A 21,993-nucleotide genomic window follows, 5' to 3' on the forward strand; every position below is an offset into this window, starting at 1 on the left:
AAAGAGTCACCCACGACCGTGGAACAAACTGGGTCCCGATGGCCGACACAAGTTCTCCTCAGTGAACGCAGAATACAGCAAACTCAGTAAAGGCCAGGACTTCTCTGAACTGCCATGAAGGTCTTCCAGAAGCCACTCACTCGCACAGTTTCCCCCCTCCAGCGGTTCTCAACCTGTGGGTCGCGACCCCCTTGGCGATCCAACGACCCTTTCACAGGGGTCGCCTAAGACCATCCTGCATATCAGATATTTACATGACGATTCATAACAGTAGCAACATGACAGTTATGAAGTAGCAACGAAAATGATTTTATGGTTGGGTCACAACATGAGGAACTGTATTTAAAGGGCCAGAAGGTTGAGAACCACTGCGACTTCTTGAAAGGTACGAACTCATGTTGGTGTACTGTGTCGGGGTTTACACTGTTTAATAAAGACTTGAAACTTGAAAAAGAAGGCTGGATGTGACTTAAAAACTAGGTAATTAAAAAAAAAAAGCTGCCTGAGAAAGACGTGAAGCAAGGCTGCAATAAAGCAAGAAGAACTGGACTGTGGTTTTTTGAGATGGAGATGGGCGTTCAGTTGTCCAAAGCTTCCACAGCTTCTGTTACAGAGAAAATGTGTGTCCTAAGGTGGGGGTGACAAACAGTGGCATGCGTGTCACAGTTTGACACTCAGAAAAATGTCCCTTCTGCACCCGTGACAGGGGTTAGTGTCCACGAGAGCACTCTTTCCCGCTGAACACAGACTTGACCTCAGCATTTGCCTCAACGCAGCCTGACAACCAGAATTGACAAGGGAACCATCATATATCAGAATTGTCAAGGGAACCATCAGATTTGGCGTTCCTGGCACTTGAATCACCCACATACAAACTTTAACTTTTTTTAAGTTAAAAAAAAATCATTTTATTACTAAAGCTCTGCCATATATTTCTAGCAGGTGCCGATGGTCACCTGCCACGCTCGCACCAGGTTGTCTGGGTAGCCAGCAAAGAGAGTCGGCCATCGGCAGACCAGGCCAGAGAGATGCCCTGGGGTGCCTCTGCCTTGCTGCTGGCACTGATAACTGCTTGCTTCAATTCATCTACACAGATCTTGCCCTCCACAAACTTGCGCTTTTAATGGTTGGCAAAAGATTGCAGCGATGTACTGAAGAAAAGGGCCATCGCATCCCAATATCAAAAAGAAGGAACCCATTCAGCTCAATTTTGCTATTCAAAAGCGGTGGTTCTCAAATTTTCCTGTGGATCGGAATCACCCGGGGAGCTTGCTGTTGGGTCCTAACTCCAGCGTTCAGTAGGTCTGGGTGGCACTTGAGAGTTTGCATGTCAAACGCTGAGATCCACCATTCTGAAAACACTGGAATACATTCTAAATATGTAAAACTGAAAATCCTTTGACAAGCAAAATAGTACCCCGTGATTAGCATAGCTTTATGAAGGGAGATGTAAGTTAACCCACTACAGTTTGTAGTGGATAAAGCAAAGATTTTTGAGCTAAGAGACTTTGGTTTGATCTCTGGTTCTACTATTTACTACTTCATGATTTTTACTAAGAGTACTTGAAATCTACAAACCTTAGTTCCTCACTGGTAAAATGGCGATAAGAAAAAAATCCCAGTTATTGTGAGAACTAAGTGGCGGGGGGTGGGGGGGTGGGGAGGGGAGGGGGAATACACCCAAAGTGGCTAGCACAATGCCTGGTACGCTGTAAGCATTCAACCCATCCTATTCCTCCTTCACTGAGAGCAGTCATGGAACATAAAGCAGTAGAGTGAAATAACATTGTCATAAAGGTTATAGGATCTGCCATGCAAAAGGTTTTCATAAACCTGCCAGAAAAAGACTGGCTAATTAGTGGACTAGTGGAAGCAATTTAGGTGATAAAGATTGTGGGGAAGATCTGTTAAAGAATACCATCCCACTCCCTCTATGCAGAAGTCTCTCCAAAAGAGATGGGGTTCACCTTCATTCTAAATACCTCTGATTATAATGGGCTTCTCACATCAGGAGGATACATGCCAGTGGCAGAAAGCCAATTGTCTAGTTACTCCATTATGCACATAACCGTAGTCCTTAATGCAGAGCTTTTTTTCTGAACCATTTTTTCAAAGGACTGCTGAGTGTTGAAACCTGTAATTGTGTAATCTTGATGAAGCAGAGTGTGATCTTTTGCTTACTTGGGCTTAGGTTTCTGTGAAGCTGGAAAGCCTGTGGGAAAGGACTTGCCCTTTTGTGTTTATCAGGCATAATGTATTGTTGAAAATCCTCAATCTCCAAAGTGTTACCAGGAAGACAACAAGACGTCAGTTCTCTTAACAAAAAAGATTCCAGTCAAGAGACAAAGTGTACCCAGGCCAGCCTGGCTTAGTTGGTTGAGTGTCCTCCCATGCACCAAGAGGTTGCTAGTCCAATTCCTGGTCAGGGCATATACCTGGGGTTCGGGCTCCATCCCCAGTGGAGGGCGTGCAGAAGGCAGCCAATCGATGTTTCTCTATCATCGATTTGCTGCTGTTGTTGTTAATCCCCAGCAGAGGATATTTTTCCTTTGATTTTTAGGGAGAGTGGAAGAGAGAGGAAAAGACAGAGAAACAATGATGTGAGAGAAACACATTAATTGGTTGTGTTCTGCAGGAGCCCTGACCAGGGCGCAGGCTGGGGAGGAACCTGCAACCAAGGTACATACCCTTGATTGGAATCGAACCTGGGACTCTTTGGTCCCCAGGTCAATGCTCTATCCACTGAGCAAACTGGCTAGATTTAACATTGATGTTTTTATCTTCTTTCCTTTTCCCTTCCTCTCTCTAAAAAATCAATAAAAAATATATTTAAAAGATAAATAAATGTGTTGTGTTGGTTTTTTTTTTTTTAAAAAAAGAGACAAAGTATAGAAAAGCAAGAGTTTATTGACTGCAGCAAAATAAATAAGGAAGGGCATAGAAGAAGCATCAGGAGGGGCTAGGCTGGGCTGCTTTAGCTCACTGGGAAGTCAGAGAACAGGGAGCCTTGGAGACAAGTCCAGGGGGTTAGCCCAGGATGAGATGCTGCTGCCCATTATTCCCCTGGTTGCAAGTCTCAAGGGGACCCTTAGAGGTTAGGGGATAGGTGCCTGCGGAGGAAGGATAGGGCAAGGGAAGGGCACTGGCATGCTCCCTGGAGGGAGAGTGGGTTGGACTGAGCTGCTGCTGTCTGTTGCTCCCCTGGTTGCCAGTCTCACGGGGTTCCTTAGAGATTAGGGGATAGTGAGGGGGTGCAGGGGTGGGGGAGATGGTGGAGGAGAGGAATGAGGGCTCCCGGGAGGGAGACTGCTAGGACCTTTGTTTTGAGGGGTTTTAAAGGCTGGGTGTTTAGGAGAGGCCTTAGTGGAGAATTAATAGAACATTTGTCAGCTTTATGCTGATGTACCAAAATGAGATTTATTATCTCAAGTTGTCTGTCCTTGGGTGTGGTGGGGAAATAGTACTTAATTGGATTTCTGTTATCTGTCTCCCTGAGCAGGGTGGTTTAAGCTACTTACCCTCTGGTTGGGGAAGAGAAGTGCAAACCATTTACTCTTAAGTGTCCTTGGTTTAGAGCAGCGGTTCTCAACCTGTGGGTCACGACCTCTTTGGGGGTCGAACGACCCTTTCACAGGGGTCGCCTAAGACCATCGGAAAACACATATATAATTACATATTGTTTTTGTGATTAATCACTATGCTTTAATTATGTTCAGTTTGTAACAATGAAATTGGGGGTCACCACAACATGAGGAACTGTATTAAAGGGTCGCGGCATTAGGAAGGTTGAGAACCACTGGTTTAGAGAAAAATGGGATTTACTAGGTGTTTAACTATCTGTTTTAGTTTCCCTATTCCACTTGTTCTAGAATTTTCCTAGCTTCTTACTATTCTATAACAAAAATACAAATCCAACCATTAAAATCCTTTTGCAATTCATTTGGTGTAATTTGGAGCATCGGGTATCACTAATTCATGACAACAGCTAAAGGGAAGCTTTGTATTATTTTTTTAAATATATTTTTATTGATTTCAGAGAGGGAAAGATAGAAACATCAATGTTGAGAGAGAATACTCTCATTGATTGGCTGCCTCCTGCACACCCCCTACTGGGGATCGAGGAGGCCGCAACCTGGGACCTTTCCGCAGGCTGATGCTCTAGCCACTGAGCCAAACTGGCTAGGGCCTTTGTATTAAGACTGGGGGTGTCTCTCAGCCTGGCCTGCACCCTCTCGAATCTGGGACCGCTGGCTCCTAACTGCTCGCTTGCCTGCCTGATCACCCCTAAGCACACTCCTGCCTGCCTGATCGCCCCTAACCACCTCTGCCTCTGCCCCCACCTCGCAGCTTCCTCCTGAGGTGGCCTGGAATGACGTCTGGAAGGTCCTTTGGCTGTCCGGTCTAATTAGCATATTATGCTTTTACATTATAGCTGATCAACACTTTTTATTTTGTGTAGTCATTCAGTAAACTAGACTTTGCCATATCGCATTCTGAATTCCATGTTTCTTAGCAGTCTTATTTCTAGTACAGAATAATGGTGGACACTCAAGGTTGCAAAACTGCGAAATGCCTTCGGAGAAGCGGTCCAGGGCTTGCTTGCCAGTGCGCACGCAGGGGCTGGCCAGAGAGATTGGAAGATTTCAATAGTGTAAACAAGAGCTCTGGCTGTAGAGGGAAGCTTCTGAACACCAACCGGAGGAGCCAACCCTTGGCAAAAACCAGGAGGGAGAGAAAGCCTGTCTTCAAGTTTCCCTTGCTCTCTTCCCCTTCCCTAGATTTCAGTCGGTGGGGAAAGTCCTGAATGAAAGTCCTATTCATGTTGAGATTCTCGTGTTTCTCAACCCTGCACGGCTCCTCGGAGGAAGGGTGGGTGGGGTCAGCCGGGTCTGGGCTCCGACGTCGCCCCGCAGCTGTCGGATCGCCTGTGGGCACCGCGGCCCCGGCCAGGCCTGCGTTCCAGCCTCCGCCCCCCGCCCCCCCAAACCATGGGGCGCGCCCCAAGGCCCCCTGGGCCGAGTCCTTCCTCGGCTCCAGGGCTGCAGTGAGGCCAGGCCCGGCCGCCCCGCCTCGGGCGTGGGCTCGCCGCTCCGGCCAGCAGGGGGCGTGGCGGGGGGCGAGGGCGGGGCGAGGCGGGCGACACCGGGAGCCGCCGGGGGTGGGAACCCCGCGGCTTGGCGCTGGGTCGGGCGGGCCAGGGTCCCGGCTCCCGCGGCGGCTCGCTCGTCTCGGCGGCGGAGCGCGGCCCCAGCCGCAGTCCCGGGCGACTCCCTCGGTGACGCCGGCACGTTCCTTCCTCTTCCTCCCGCTCCCGGCCCCGCCCTCCCTTCCCTCCGCCCACCTCCCGCCGCGGAGCCGCCGCCGCCGCCGCCACCGCGCCGTCATGTCTGCCCCCGCCGGGTCCCCCCAGCGCGCCGCCAGCGCCCGCATGCAGCCCAGACTTGGGGGGGCCGCTGCCTCCGGAGCCGCCGCGGGCCCGGGCCCGGCGCCGCGCCAGCAGAACGGTGAGCGGGGGTTCGGGGGAGCGCGGGGCCTAGGCCGGCGGGGCGGCCTGCGCGGCCGGGGCGATCGCCCGGGGTGGGGCGGGCCGGGGCGGGGGGACCTCGGGGATCGCGCCTGCGGCGTGGGGGGCGGCGGGCGGCGGGGCGGAGAGGCGCCCTGCGCGGCGAGGGGGCCGCCTGGAAAGCCGGGCGGGGCTGTGTACGCAGTGTGACCCTAGGCCCGAAACCGCCGGGGGCCTGGGGAGCCGGCGCGGGCCTCCATCCCTCGGATCCCCCCTACTTTCCCCCGCCCCCCCCCCTCCGGGCGCGGGGAGTCGCCCCGAGCGACCCCTGCCCGTGAGTCCGGCGTGGGGCCGAGGCCGCGAGTGCGGGGTCTCGGGGAGACCGGGGAGACCGGGGTGGGGGAGCCTCCGAGCGGGGGCACTGGGCCCTCCCCGACTCGGGGAATCTGATTTCTGCGGCCCGGGGAGCACGCCGCCTCGGAGGGAGCTGAAGTTAGCGCTCAAGTTTTGTGGACAAAGGGGTGCAAATATGCACCCCAAGTGTAACTGTAACCCTGACCCAGTTCGGCATCGAGATGTGTGGCTGCCGCCGCGGCTGCCGCTCCGGAGGTTGGGGTGCGCTCGTCGTCGTCGTGCTTGAAAGGGAGCAGGTGGCAGCTGGGGGCACACGAAGGCCTGTAGATGGGGTTCGTGTCCCCCAGCCTCGCTCTCAGAAACTCAGGAGCGTTTAGGGCCGGCCCTGCTGGGGGCCCGCCTCGGTCCAGGCGGCAGCGGCGCCGCGGGAACGCCGCTCTCAAACTCCTAGCGCCGTGGCCGGTGAGGGTGCGGGCGGTGCGAGCCGAGAATGGGCATCGCCGGGGTGTCCGCTCCCTCGTCTGGAGGTTTGGGACGTTCATGGATGCGGCCGGGGAGGGCGCGACTCTCTCTCCTGGCTTTGGTAATATTTCAGAAGAGAACCCCCCAAGTGAGTGACGGGAAACTTTAGAAAGGTATCCGTCCTGTGTTTGCAAAAGAACAACACTGCACTGGTACTCTGCAAACGATTGTCAGGCCGACCTATTTTATCCAAGTGGTTAGTGAAAATTTACCGGGCTTTTTTATTTTTTATTTATTTTTTATTTTTTTAAATATATTTTACTGATTTTAGAGAGGAAGGGAGAGGGAGATAGAAACATCAATGATGAGAGAGAATCATTGATTGGCTGCCTCCTGCACGCCCCCTACTGGGGATGGAGCCCGCAACCCAGGCATGTGCCCTTGGCCAGAATGGAACCTGGGACCCTTCAGTCCGCAGACTGACTGACGCTCTATCCATGAGCCAAACCAGCTAGGGCTTTACTGGGCTTTTTAAAAATCCTCACCTCAGAACAGGCTTATTGATTTGAGAGAGAGGAACAGTGATGGGTGGCTTCCAGATGTGCCCTGATTAGGGATGTGGAGCCCTCAACTGTTCGGTGCATGGGAGTGGGAGGACATTCCAGCCAACCAAGCCACACTGGCCAGTGCTTGCTGGGCTTTTTAAAGCAGTTCAGCCAACATCTAATTTTTGCAACAGATGCTTTATCGTTTATCCTGGGAATTAGAGGTTGAATTTTTTTCATAAGTCAGAAGTGATGGTTTAGCTTTAATATCTATTGGACCAGCCATACTTATTATTGCACTTTTTTTTTTTTTTCAATTGATCATCATGGTTGGGTTCTCTCACCTGGTTCTATCCAGGATCTCCAGCCAGGTTCTGTATTTTTTTTTTCTTTTTAAAATCCTTTTTTATTTTTTTTTTAATTTATTGCTTAAAGTATTACAAAGGGTATTACATATGTGTCCATTTTATCCCCCCGCCCTAGACAGTCCCCTAGCCTCCCCTATCCCCCAATGTCTTATGTCCACTGGTTATGCTTATATGCATGCATACAAGTCCTTTAGTTGATCTCTTACCCCCCTACCTCCTGCCCCCCAACCCTCCCCGGCCTTCCCGCTGCAGTTTGACAATCTGTTTGAGGCAGCTCTGCCTCTGTATCTATTATTGTTCAAAAGTTTATAATGGTCTCTATTATCCATGAATGAGTGAGATCATGTGGTATTTCTCCTTCATTGACTGGCTTATTTCACTTAGCATAATGCTCTCCAGTTCCATCCATGACGTTGCAAATGGTAAGAGTTCCTTCCTTTTTAGAGCAGCATAGTATTCCATCGTGTAGATGTACCACAGTTTTCTAATCCATTCATCTACTGATGGGCACTTAGGCTGTTTCCAGATCTTAGCTATGGTGAATTGTGCTGCTACGAACATAGGGGTGCATATATCCTTTCTGATTGGTGTTTCTGGTTTCTTGGGATATATTCCTAGGAGTGGGATCACAGGGTCAAATGGGAGTTCCATTTTCAGTTTTTTAAGGAAACTCCATACTGTCTTCCATAGTGGCTGCACCAAATTATTGCACTTTTTACCTCCATTCGTTGTTTAATGGGTTTGAATGTAAATAGTATTGTAGGTTTTGTACTGCTCTCTGCAACATACATAAAGACATTGATGAGCATTTTTTTCTTCTTTTGAATTTACTATAAATTCTTGTTTTGTTTTTCAAACAGTTTTGTGTATGAAGGAATTGGAACACGATAATTTAAAAAGAGATCCCAGGTGTTTTAGACTAGTGTAAACCCATGTGATCCAAGGATTGTGTCTTTTCTTGATATTCTAAATATGCATTATTGTCCTAATGAACAACTTTTAAAATTATTTATATTTATTTATTTTTCAGAGAGAGTGGAAGGGAGGGGGAGAGACACAGAGAGACACATCTGTTTGAGAGAGATATATTGATTGGTTGTCTCTAGCAAATGCCCGGACCAGGGCCAGGGATAGAGCCTGCAACCAAGGTATGTGCCCTTGACCGGAATCGCACCCTGGACCCTTCAGTCCATGGGCTGACTCTATCCACTGAGCCAAACTGGCCAGGGCATAATTAACAATATTTTTGTAGCAAATATTTACCTTAACCTTAAAATTTTTATGAATGCTCAAGGGATGCCAGAATATCAGTTGTAATTAGGATGTTAAATCTGTAAGACCAAATCAGTTCATATATAGAGAAGTCAAATATAGATGATGCTTGATTTCTGCTGTTTATAATCATTCCTTTAAGCAGATAATCAATTCATTTCAATATTTTTGCCTGTTTACCAGTTGAGTACTCAAGATGAGCCTGGTAGATAGGAAAACCTCTCTGCCTTTATTTTGGTAACATTCAACTTGGTTATGACCTTGAGGGATTTAATGGGTTGGGGTAGGAGGGCAATGTCCATGGAGAGGTTACAGCATGAACAGAAGCCTGGAAGTATGAAAGTGCAAGGCATGTTTAGGCCTGGCCAGTGTTGCTCAGTTGGTTGGAGTGTCATCCCGCACACCATAACGTGGCAGGTTCTATTTCTGGTTGGGGCACATACCCACATACCCAGGTGTGGATTCAATTCCCAGTGGGCTCTAGTAGGGGAGGCGGCTAATTGCACATTGATGTTTCTCTCTCTGTCTCTCTCTCCCCCCCTCCCTCCCTCCCTCCTTCTCCTTTTCTCCCTCTCTCCCTTCCTCCCTCTCCCCCCTTCCTATCTCTAAAAAAATCAATAAAAAAGAAGGAAAAGAATGCAAGGCATATTTAGAAACTGAACAGTCAAGAAGTGAAAAGGGCCCTAGCTGGTTTGGCTCAGTGGATAGAGCATTAGCCTGCTCATTCCCAGGTTGATTACAGCCAAGGGCACATGCCAGGTTATGAGCTCGATTTCCAGTAGGGGGCGTGCAGGAGGCAGCTGATCAATGATTCTCTCATAGTTGATGTTTCCATCCCTCTCTCCCTCTCCCTTTCTCTCTGAAAGCATTAAAAATAAATTTAAAAAAAAAAAAAAGAACCAAAAAGGGCCCAGCCAGCTTGGCTCAGTGGCTGAGCAGCAACCTGGGAACCAGGTCACAGTTTGATTCCTGGTCAGGGCACCTGCCCAGGTTGTGGGCTGGATCCCAGTGTGGGGCGTGCAGGAGGCAGCCGATCAATGGTTCTTTCTCATCATTGATCTTCCTTCCTTCCTTCCTTCCTTCCTTCCTTCCTTCCTTCCTTCCTTCCTTCCTTCCTTCCTTCCTTCCCTCCCTCCCTCCCTCCCTCCCTCCCTCCCTCCCTCCCTCCTTTCTCTCTCTCTCTCTCTCTCTCTCTCTCTCTCTCTCTCTCTCCCGCTCCCTCTCTCTCTCCCTCTCCCTTCCTCTTTGAAATCAATAGAAATATATGTTTTTTTAAAAAAGCAAAAAGGATGCTGGGTGGTAGGGAAAACCCAAGGCATTGGAATTGAAAGGAATACTTGAAAAGGGCCAGGTTGCAGAAAGACCTTAGATGTCATGCTAAGGAATTTAGAAGTTAAGATAATGAACTAGGGTCAGTTTTAGGTTGTAGTTATTGTGGAAGAAAGTTTAAGCAGAGAAGTAACGAGATCAAATCTGTTTTGGTTTTGTTTGCTAGTCTTAGAAAAAAAGTAGTTTTTGCTACATAGTATTGGCATCTATCAATTACGATTAAGCAGTCATTTGTGTTTGTGATTTATTCTTTGCCCTATATAAACTAGTTTGCCTTTTAATATATCTCTGTGGAATTCCAGATATGGTGAAAAACAAATAGGTCCGAAGTATGAGTATGAAGCATCATAGAAAAAAATTGTAAAACTGGAATGTTACCTAGAGAGCACTTCACAAGTTATCCAACTTTAAAACATCGATCAGTTGCCTCCCATACCTGCAACTGACTGGAATTAAACCTGCCACCTTTTGGTGTAAGGGAAGACGCTCCAACCAACTGAGCCACCCAGCTAGGGCTTTCTATTAATTCTTAGTTTCCTTTTAGAACTTTGACATTGAGATTTCATTATAACTTGTTTTCCAGGTTTAACTGTTAACATGCTTTTCCCATTTAAAGATAATAGTTGACTTCTTTGAATCTATGAAATATTTCTCTTAAACTTTCTTTCTTAGAGTTGTATTTCTATACTTTAGTTCTTTAATTGAGCAAAATATGGGCCTTTAGAATTATTTGTCTTTCCATGTGAAGTATTAGTTGAATATTTTTTCAATGTTTACTGTGCATTTTGAGATCCCTTCAAAAGCTGGGTCCTCAAACAAAGGATGATTGAGTGACATAATATCCTGGTAATGATATTCTGGTGTAACTCCAACATTTTTCCCGATTGAATTGATAGGGGTCTTTTAAAACAATTTTTTTTGGGGTAGTGGGACATCCAGATTTAACAATAAATCATGCTGATTTTTTTGTTTGTAAACTATAAACTTTTTTTTTTATTGTTGAAAGTATTACATAGGTCCTATTTTTTTTCCCCATTAACCTATTCCAGCCCGCTCCCATCCTCTCTCCCCCACCACCGCTGTTTTATTCTATGTTAGGAAGCAAGTGGTGCTCATTTCCAAATGAAAATGTGTTTTCTTCCCTCTATATGCCTTTTCCAAGAATGATACTGGCAGTTTTATCATTTTAATTGTCAATAATGAAAGAAACATGAGATAATAATGGGAATTGTTCGAATTCATTATGGAACATATAAGTAAACATCCCATTCACTTTGTAACACTATCTGTTCAGTTATAGGAAACCTTTCAACTTTGAGAGCACATGCAAAATTTAAAATGATATAAATCTGCCTAGTGTGTCTGAAGTCAGTTCCTTTTGATCAGAGAGGCATCTGTGTCTCAGGTTTCTAGTCTTCCTTCACAGCTTGGGAGAGCATTGGGTCCTTCCTTAAAGATATTGCCATGATTATGTAACTATCTGGATATATAATTTCCTTCTAAGTTTAATTTTTTTTTGTCTATTGCTATACATATTTGCAGTGTCTTTTCATTTCCACTTCACCTCTTCCCCCTCAGGTTTCTGAGATTATATCTGTAATAATTTTTGTAAACCATATTCATTGCTATTGATCCCAGTATTTCAGCTAGCTGATCTTTCTCATCTATAATAATAAAAGTGTAATATTCTAATTGACCACTTGACCTTGCAGATGAAGCGGGGAGGCTAAGGGGGGATGATGTGGTGAGGCAGAGGCAGCTGCAGCGGGGGTTGGGGAGGAGGGCCAAGCCCTTGGATGAATTTCATGCATCGGGCCTCTAGTTCATCTATAAACCCTGAAGTGTTAGATCCTAAAAGCATTGAAATAGAACAGATTTTGAGTCAGTCTTCAAGAGACTTTCCTAGAAATGAGAGTATCTTCATAGTCATTACTGCTGTGTTAGGGCAAATCACCCTATATTCAGCCCTGAGGAAGCTATTTGTTTCCAGTAGGCTAAGCATACTCAGGATTGTCAGAAAGTGTGGGCTAGTGAAAAGGTTGTAGGCTTTGATTCAGCCCAGAGAAATTAAAGTACCTGGTGCTTAGCAAAATGAGGAGCTTAGCAAATTAGAGTCCCTTAATTCATTTTCCTTCAGAACACTAGGATATAAATTCTTCCCATGGCAGAAACTGTGAGTTTTCCTCATCATATTCCCAGTAGCAGCATGCAATAGGCAGTCAATTGAGCAAGTGTACTTGGCTTCATATTTATTATTGCTTTTGAAGACTGGCCACGGAAAGATTATGTAGGGCCACCTCTCCCTACTCCTTTTTTGTATTTAAGACTTAGTCACTATTTTAGTTTTTTTGTTATTTTCTTAACACTGTCCAGCCCTGCTTCCCTCCCACTAATTCACTCCTGGGAGGTTTTTTGTTTGTTTGTTTGTTTTCATATATATATATATATATATATATATATATATATATTTTATTTTTTACAGAGAAGAAGGGAGAGAGATAGAGAGTTAGAAACATCGATGAGAGAGAAACATCGATCAGCTGCCTCCTGCACATCTCCTACTGGGGATGTGCCCGCAACCCAGGTACATGCCCTTGACCGGAATCGAACCTAGGACCTTTCAGTCCGCAGACCGACGCTCTATCCACTGAGCCAAACCGGTTTCGGCCTGGGAGGTTTTCTTTAATAGGCCATCTACCTCAGCTTGCGGGCTTACTGGAAGGGGGTTGGATCAGTTTCAAGTTTTTAAAAATTGTGTGCCAAATGCTGCTGATATTAGGAACTGAGCAAAAGCAGAATGAAGCAGGGAGGAGAGAGGAAGTAGTAAAAGGCCTTGCCTAGCCAGTGGCCAAGTCGTAACTCGCTTGTTTTTTGTAGCATGTCTGAGAAATAGGCATTGTGAAATGGGCTTTGGAACCTGCAATGCCTGGCTTCTTCACTACTTACCAACTACTTGAATTTGTATGAATTAGTGAGCTTTCATGCCCCTATTTGTCTGTAAAATGATAATAGCAATACTTCACAGTATTGTTATGAGAATTATATAAAGTTATATATAGAAAAGCAAGTAGTATTATCCCTGGCATATAGTTATTGCTGGAAAAACTATATAAAATGCAGTATGAGATTTTATCCAAATGGTTGCACAGGTATGTGTGTAGGCTCTGTCTGCCAGCAGTGAGTGGGACAGTTACTTTGTAAATATTAGCCTTTCATCGGAAAGAATTGGGACTCCGCATTTTTAAATCCCTGGGGTTTCTAATTGCAGATTTCTTGTGGGGTGTGTGTGTGTGTGTGTATGCATCTTTTTTATGTTTGTAAAAAAAAAAATCTGTGCTTTAGCAATATATTATTGATACTTTATTGGCAGGGGTATTATATTTCAAAATATTCAATAATCAGTACTACCTGTACTGACTACTGAATGAATACCAGCCCTTACTCTAGAGCAGGATTCTGTCAGCTTGTAATATGCCAAGCATTAGTCCTTTAGTTCCTGCATCATTAGGAAGTTATAGGGGTCTGGGGCAAGGGACCATCATGGAGCATAACAGAGAAGCAGGGTCAGTCACGGCTTACTGTTTACCAACTGGTTCAGAAGTATTTAATATTTTGCCAAGGATGATTGTTAAAATGCATACCAGCTAAATGTTGACCTACTTCTTGGTAGTTCATGATGAATAAATTACATTCTTAGACCTGATTCTACTTCTCCAAATATAGAATAGAGTTTGTACTTTGCTGACCTTGATATTCTTTTGAAGATAATGAAAACCCTTAATCTGACTTTTAAAAAAAAGTATTGAAATTTGATTTAGGAAAAATGTAATGAAACAGATATTCTTGATATTTAAAATGTTGCATCTTGCCCTAACCGGTTTGGCTCAGTGGATAGAGCGTCGGCCTGCAAACTGAAAAGGTCCCAGGTTTAATTCCGGTCAAGGGCATGTACCTTGGTTGCGCGCACATCCCCAGTAGGAGGTGTGCAGGAGGCAGCTGATCGATGCTTCTCTCTAATCGATGTTTCTAACTCTCTATCCCTCTCCCTTCCTCTCTGTAAAAAAAAAAAATCAATAAAATATATTAAAAATAAAATAAAATGTTGCATCTCTGTTATGTGGTGGGAGTTAGGAAGCTCATTTATTTAAAGAAAGCCTATGATTAATTTTTGTGCTAGTACAGTGCCTAGATGGTCCATAAAATACTTGCTTTGTAAATTTTGGTATTCATTTCAGGTTTTCTTAAAGCAGGAATAGAGTTCGTTTTCCTTTGGTAGAAATATAGTCTTTGGAAGATTATGTTACTGAGGTAGATATAACTTTAGGTAGATCTTATGATGATTTAGTCTCACCAAGGAGGACATCGTGCTTATAGAAAATCAGAGGTTAGTTTCTAGCTGGTATATAGTGATATCAGTTAGGCTGACCAGCCAAGCAGCTCCATTGAAAAGGTATATAGACTACTTGTTAAAAAGTTTTTGTTTACTTCTCAAGTCAGATTGGTACCAGTGAGTAGATGCATTTGAATAATCTATTTCCCTTTTTTATACAGACATTACCTCACTTGAAGCTACGAATTTAAAATTCTTTCAGCAATTGTATATATCAAGACTTTCTGTTTTTCAGAGATTCATTGGTTGATGCTTTTTTGTGAGACACTGTTGGACTGTTATGATGCAATGATTAAATTACTTCATTGATTTTTTCACACTTTAGTTTTTTTTAATCTTAAAAAAAATTATTACAGTTGTTCCTCTTCCCCCCCCACTCGATTCCCACCCCCCATCCTTACCACCCCCACAGTCCTCATCCATAGGTGTACGATTTTTGTCCAGTCTCTTCCCGCACCCCCACACCCCTCCCCCCCCCCAGAATTGTCAGTCCACTCCCTTTCTATGCCCCTGATTCTATTATATTCACCAGTTTATTCTGTTCATCAGATTTTTTATTCACTTGATTTTTAGATTCACTTGTTGATAGATATGTACTTGTTGTTCATAATTTTTATCTTTACCTTTTTCTTCTTCTTCCTCTTCTTAAAGAATACCTTTCAGCATTTCATATAATACTGGTTATGGAGGGTCTCACTAAATTTATCGGCGGTTTCTAGGAAATTCTTGAAAAACCTTATAACCGTGGTTTTCAACTCTATACCCAGTAGTTTGCTTTCGTCCATTTCTGTCATTTGTGACCTGTTTCTTTTTCTCCGCATTTTGGCTGCTTCCCTGTGTTGATAGAGTGGCTTTGTGTGCTAGGTGTCCTATAGGGCCCAGTGGCTCAACCTTCCTAATTACCTGAGGCCAGTTGGCTGTGAGGACCAGTTGTGTCTACAATGGGAGAACTTCTGTTCTGGAGGCACCCTTATGGGGCAGGACTTGCTTCTGAGTCTGCCCCCTGAGTGTGTCTCTTATGGATGTGAAGAGTTGTAATCTGGATGGGCTCACTCTGACCACTGGGTACACTGGCTCTTGGATCTCCATGGAGGTGCAAAGTCAGCCACTGCCTGAGGCCACCCAGCAGGAGTTACAGAGAGATCTACAAATTCCTCCTCTTTTTTTTTTTTTTTTAAGTATTTTATTGATTTTTTACAGAAAGGAAGGGAGAGGGATAGAGAGTTAGAAACATCGATGAGAGAGAAACATTAATCAGCTGCCTCCTGCACACCTCCTACTGGGGATGTGCCCACAACTAAGGTACACGCTCCTGACCGGAATCAAACCTGGGACCTTTCAGTCTGCAGGCTGAGGCTCTATCCACTGAGCCAAACCAGTTAGGGCCAGATTCCTCCTCTTTGTTTGGGGTTTGGAGGTGTCAAGATGAGGCGCAGCTGGGAAGCAATGCAGGCTTCTGAGGAGCCTTAGGCCTTCTTTTGGAAGCTCTGGGGTTCTCTGACCCAGCTGCAGTTTGACAGGTATTTAGGCAGAGAAAGGCCAGGCCATTCATATGCAAAAGTCTCTGCGGAGAGTTTGATTGGGCTTGTGAATTGGCTGGGGTGGGGTCTCAGGGAATCACTGGGCGGTGCAAACAGCAATGATTGCCCATTGGCCCTGCCCCAGATAGGTCCCTGAGTCTCTGTGTCCCATGGCCCCGTGCAGGAACAATGAATGCTGCAAGCACCTCTGCGAGAAAGCCGTCCTCACACTCCGGCCCAATGCCAGACAGTCCAGTTTCTCTCTGTATGAGTCTGGGTCCCCAGATTCTTGCCTGGAACTGGAGTTCAGAGCAGTCGGGAGCTTGTATCTCCCTCCCGATTGAAAAAGACAACAGCGTACCCAGCTGCCAGCCCTTTCGTACACGCCTCCCTACCTCCACACTTCCATACCTCTGCACCTCCTACCGGACTCTGCGCTTTTCTCTTTCCTCTAGTTGTAGAATTTCCACTCAGCCTGCCTTCCTGTGGTTCTGGATGATGTCCGTTTTGTCTTTTAGTTATAGTTTTGAAGTGGTTGTGCGAGGCAGCAATTTCAGGTTTTTACCTATGCCGCCATCTTGGTTCCCCTCCCATAATTTAGTTTTGACTTGCCATTGACAGTGGTATGGTAGATTGAATAATTCCTCCCTCACCTATGTCCCCATTCTAATCTCTGAAACCTTTGCAGCTGTGATTTAGAGCTGGGAGGTTATCCTGAATCTGGTGGGCCTGATAAAATCACAACAGTCCTTATCAGAGGGAAACCAGAGGAGTCAGCGAGCCTGCAGAGAAAGTAATGCGACCACAGGAGCAGAGGTTGGAGTGAATTTCTTTGAAGACAGGGCCATAAGCTCAGGAATGCAGGTGGCTACTAGAAGCTGAAAAAGGCAAGGAAATGGGTTCTCTCCTCAGAGCCTTAAAAGAAACCAGCTCTGCTCATGATACCTTGACCTTAGCCCAGTGAAATCAATTTTGGCATTCTGACCTCCAGGACTGTAATAGAATAAATTTATGTTGTTTTAAGTCCTTACATTTGTGGTAATTTGTCACAATAGCAGCTGGAAACTAATATACTTGGTAAGATTTTTTTTTCCAAGGGGCAGTATCAAAACACCTTAGATATAAAAGAGTAGATATTTTTTCTTTCCTTTTGTTTCGTATTTTTTTTTATACTTGAAGAGAGTAAACGCCAAGTTAAAAAAAAAACAGACTTTTATATTAAGGTATAAATAACTACATAATGGAAGCTCTTAAAGTTTTGTGTGTTTTTTCTGTTTTAAGTTTCATGTATAGTCCTTATTGATACATTGTGATGAGGTAAATGCCTGGTGTCAAATTATTTGATGATTATTTATTAGGCTTCTTTTTCAAAATATAATAATGGTTCCCGTGAGCTAGGCATTCTGCTGAGCCTTAGGGATAGGATAGAACTGAGAGCAAATGACCCAAGTTTTTCACTTCCTGAGTTTACATCCATTCCCCCCCCCCCCCCCCATTCCTGGATCTAATTCAGGCTGTCATATTGCATTTAGTTGTCATGGCTTCTTAATCTCCTCTGGTCTATGACAGTTTCTTAGTCTTTTTTGTTTTTTTAGGACCTGACAGTACTTACTAGTTAGTTACTTTGTCGACAGTCCCTCACTTTGGGCTTGCTGATCCTTTTTTATGATGACACTGGGGTTATGAATTTTTAGGAAGAATACCACAGAGATGAAGTGTCCTCCTTATCACATCATATCAACTTGTTTTATTATTATGTTAGCCAAGGGTGCTTGACCAGGGGGATGTCCTAGTTAACTTGGGTGGCTATGATGAAATACCATAAATTGGGTGGCCTACACCATAGACATTTTTGGAGACTGGAAGTCCGAGGTCAGGATGCCAACATGGTTGGGTTCTGGTGAGGACCCTCTTCCTGTCTTGTAGATGATCGCTTTCTCTCTGTGTGTGCTCATAATTGCTTTTCCTCGGTTCATACTTGTGAGGGAAAGAGATCCCTTCCTCTTTTATAAGGCTGCTAAGTCCATCTTGGGGATCCTACCCTCATGACCTGACTTAAACCTTATTACTCCTCCAAAGGCTCTACTCTTAATACCAGCAAACTGGGAATTAGAGCTTTAAAAAACAATTTTGAGGTGACTCATTCAGGCCATAGTAGGGACTGCCATCCAAGTTCCCCCACCGTAGAGTTACTATTTTTTTTCTCTTTCCTGTTGTATTTGTTAGGGCAAACTCACTTAACTCCATTCTGCATTTAACAGAAAAGGAATTAAACTCCACTTCCTAGAGTGGAGTGTATCAAATAATTTGTGGGCATATGTTAAAATCACCACAGTTATTAATAAATATTCTTGGGGAGAAACTTCGAAGTTACTATCTTGTTTGTCTTTAAATATTTTCCCACTAATTTTATTATTTTTTCAGTGGCTCCTGTCTGTAGTAATTTTTTTTTTAAAATATATTTTATTGACTTTTCACAGAGAGGAGGGAGAAGGATAGAGAGTTAGAAACATAGATGAGAGAGAAACATCGATCAGCTGCCTCCTGCACACCCCCTACTGGGGATGTGCCCGCAACCAAGGTACATGCCCTTGGCCGGAACCGAACCTGGGACCCCGCAGTCCGCAGGCCGACGCTCTATCCACTGAGCCAAACCGGCTAGGGCCTATAGTAATTATTAATGCGGAATTCTAATGGTGATTTTTCTTTTCCTCATTTTTTTCTACACTTATTATTTGTGATGTCTCTGTAAGGAAGATTTGTCCCTATTCTTCCATTATAAAATCTATTCATTCATTTATATTATCATGGACTCATGGATATTTATTTTAGTCTTTGGATTATAACCCAATACTATCATTATTTATGTTGTTACTCAATTGTTACATCTCTGACCATCGGGAACTTTATCAGGTTGGCTTCTGTGTAATTTTGCCTCCATTCTTTTGGTTTTTGAGCACTTCTTTACTTTCTGGCACTAAAAGATTCTCCATCTTATACATGCCCTACATTAGCACTAAAATTAGGTCTTTGTCCAAGGAGTCCTACTTCCTTTTGTTGGGGAATGATATTTAGAAACCAAGAACTGTGCCCTGGATGTGCTTATTGCTTGGGGTGTCCTGCTTCTATGCTTTCTCAGCAGACAGCTAGGAGATAAATGTGTATATTTGTGTGTGTGTGTGTGTGTGTGTGTACTAACTCACATATGTAAACATATTTTTAATTATATGTCTTCTACATGTATTTTACTTAAATATCTTTCAAGTAGGTTATCATACTGATTTATCGCAGTCTGCAGTCCATCCTAGATTTTCTTGAAAACCTGATTGCTAAAAATTTGCAAGTAAAAATTTGCATTTATTCTTTGTAGTGTAATGGGTCTATGGGTTTTGGCAAATGCATTCAACAAATATCTACTACTACAGTACCATGTAGAACAGTTTCAGCACCATAAAAAAGTCCTTATCTAATGCCCTTATAGTCATCCACCCTCTTCTCCACCAACCCTAGCAACTATTGCTCTGTTTTCCATCCCTGTCATTCTACCTTTCCCAGAATGCTATATAAATGGAACCACAAAATATGTCGTCTTTTGGGTCTGCTTTTTTTTACTTAGCTACATTTATCCATGCATGAATCAATCGTCTGTTCCCTTTTATAGCTATGTAGTATTTTATTGTATGTATGTATAGGGTTATTTATCTGTTTCTCTGTTGTTGAATATTTTGGTTGTTTGCAGTTTTTTGTGTGATTGTGAATAAAGCTTCTATAAACATTCATATAATGTTTTTGTGTGTATGTGTGTGTGTGAATACAAATTTTCATACTTTAAATATGTAGGAGTGCAGGGTCAAAGAGTAAGTGTATGTTTAACTTTACAAAAAACTGCCAAACTATTTTCCAAGGTTCCTGTGCTATTTTGCATTCCCTCTAACAATGAATGAAAGTTCTTTTGCACCACATTGTTGCCAATATTTATTATTAATAAATATTCTTGGGGAGAAACTTTGAAGTTACTATCCTGTTTGTCTTTAAATATTTTCCCACTAATTTTATTATTTTTTTTTCAATGGCTTCTGTCTATAGTAATTATCAATGTGGAATTCTAATGGAGATTTTTCTTTTTCTCATTCTTTCTTTTATTATTATTTGCGATTTCTCTTTAAGGAAGATTTGTCCCTTTTCTTCCATTGTAAAATCTATTCAATCATTTATAGTATTATGGACTCATGGATATTTATTTTAGTCTTTGGATTATAACCCAGTATTTTTTATTTTAATCATTCTAATGGGTGTGTAGATGTATCTCACTGTGGTTTTAATTTGCATTTCCCTCATAACAGGTTTATTTGCAACTTATATATCTTCCTTAGTGGTGATTTTTTTTTTTTCCCCCTTACTGGTGATCTGTTCAGATCTCTCAACAATTTGTGTTTGAGTGAGTTGTCTGTTTTCTTACTTCCTTTATTGGATATGTGATTTGCAGGTATTTTCTCCTAGACTGTGGCATATTCTTTTAAAAATATATTTGTTTTTATTGATTTCAGAGAGAAAGGGAGAGGGAGAGAGAGATAGGAACATCAGTGATGGCCTGGCTGATGTGGCTCAATGGTTGAGCATCAACCTATGAACCAGGAGGTCACTGTTCGATTCCTGGTCAGGGCACATGCCCAGGTTGTGGGCTGGATCCCCAGTGTGGGACATTCAGGAGGCAGACAATCAATGATTCTCTTGCATTGATGTTTTTATCTCTCTCTCTCCCTCTCCCTTCCTCTCTAAAACCAATAAAAATATATTTTCAAAAAGAAAAGAAACATCACGGATGAGAGAGAATCATTAATTGGCCGCCTCCTGCGCACCCTCCCAATGGAGATCGAGTCCACAACCCAGGCATGTGCCCAAAGAATTGAACTGAGACCTGGTTCATAGGTGGACGCTCAACCACTGAGCCATTCCATGGCTTATCTTTTAATTCTCCTAGTGCTTCTCACAGAGCAAAGGTTTTTAATTTGATAAAGTTCACTTCTCAGTATTTTCTGTAACTGACCATGTTTTTAGTGTCATAGGTAAGAACTTATTGCCAAACCTGTATTTACCTAGATATTCTAGAAGTTTTACATTACGATCTATGATTCATTTTTACTTAATTTTTTTGTTTAAGGTCTGAGGTATATGTTGAGGTTTATTTTTTTGTATATGGATTATTTTAGCACCATTTATTGAAAAGACAATCTTTCCTCCATTGAATTGCCTTTGCACCTTTGTCAAAAATAATTTGGCTGTTTTTGTGGGTCTATTTTTAGACACGCTTGATTAGTGTGTGTTTTGTTTTAGTACCTTCACCTTTTCATAGAAATTTTAGAATCAGTTTGTTGATATATATTTTTATTGGGCTGTCATTGAACCTAAAGATTAAAATCAAGTCTTCCAGTCCACAAATCTACTGTTTCATTTCATTTAGTTAAATCTTGATTTCTTTTATCAGAGTTTTATGGTTTTCTGCATATAAGACCCTTCACATATTTTATTAGGTTTATAGTTTAACTACTACTTTTTTGTATGCCATTATAATAGTATTACTTGCTTAATTTTAAATCCCATTTGCTCATTATTGGTTTTAGGAAGTGAACTTGACTTATGTATATTGGCCTTGTATCTTGTGACTTCGTTAGCTTACTTTTAGTCTCTGCCATTTCTTTTATAGTAGATTCTTTGGAATTTACTATACAGTCATTTCATTTTGTAAATAAAGACAGTTTTGTTTCTTCCTTCCTAATCTGTATGCCATTTATTTCTTTTTCTTGCCTGACTGAAGTAGCTAGTACATCTTGAACGTTGTTGAATAGGAGTGGTGAATTGGTTTTTCTTCTTTAGTCTGTTCATAATGGTGAATTGTGTTGAATATATTTTCAAATGTTGAGACTGGAATAAACACAATTTGGTCATGATGTATTTTACTTTTTACATATTGCTAGGTTCTACTTGCTAATATTTTCTTCATATGATAATAGTATTTCATGAAGGAGCTTACAGCTAAGTTGAACAAGTGCTTTATCTCAAGATAATCTCTAAACTTTAGTATGTGATAGAGTTGCTTTATATTTATCACAACATTTTTATCACAGAGAATATGAAAAATGATCTATATTCCAGGGTTGAGATTTAATATAATTAATAATTTTTACTGCTTTATTTTATGGTATTCTTATGTGAAACTGGCTTTTTTTTTTTTTTTTTTTTTTTAGCTATG

At 43.1% G+C, this 21,993-nt stretch overlaps 1 protein-coding gene across 4 annotated transcripts in view; it reads left to right on the forward strand.

Moving 5' to 3' along the window:
* Positions 1-5,383: 5,383 nt before the first annotated feature.
* The window catches only part of SEC24B (SEC24 homolog B, COPII coat complex component), a gene marked incomplete at its 5' end in the record, with an annotated part of 90,232 nt that continues 73,622 nt past the window's right edge, over positions 5,384-21,993 (forward strand). For all 4 annotated transcript variants that reach the window (XM_081088969.1, XM_081088970.1, XM_081088971.1 and 1 more), the window contains one exon: positions 5,384-5,504. In XM_081088969.1, the coding sequence (XP_080945095.1) occupies positions 5,384-5,504 (121 nt within the window). The remainder of the gene's footprint in view (positions 5,505-21,993) is intronic.

Source organism: Myotis nattereri (assembly GCF_964212035.1).
Source record: "Myotis nattereri genome assembly, chromosome: 1".
Taxonomy (NCBI): domain Eukaryota; kingdom Metazoa; phylum Chordata; class Mammalia; order Chiroptera; family Vespertilionidae; genus Myotis; species Myotis nattereri.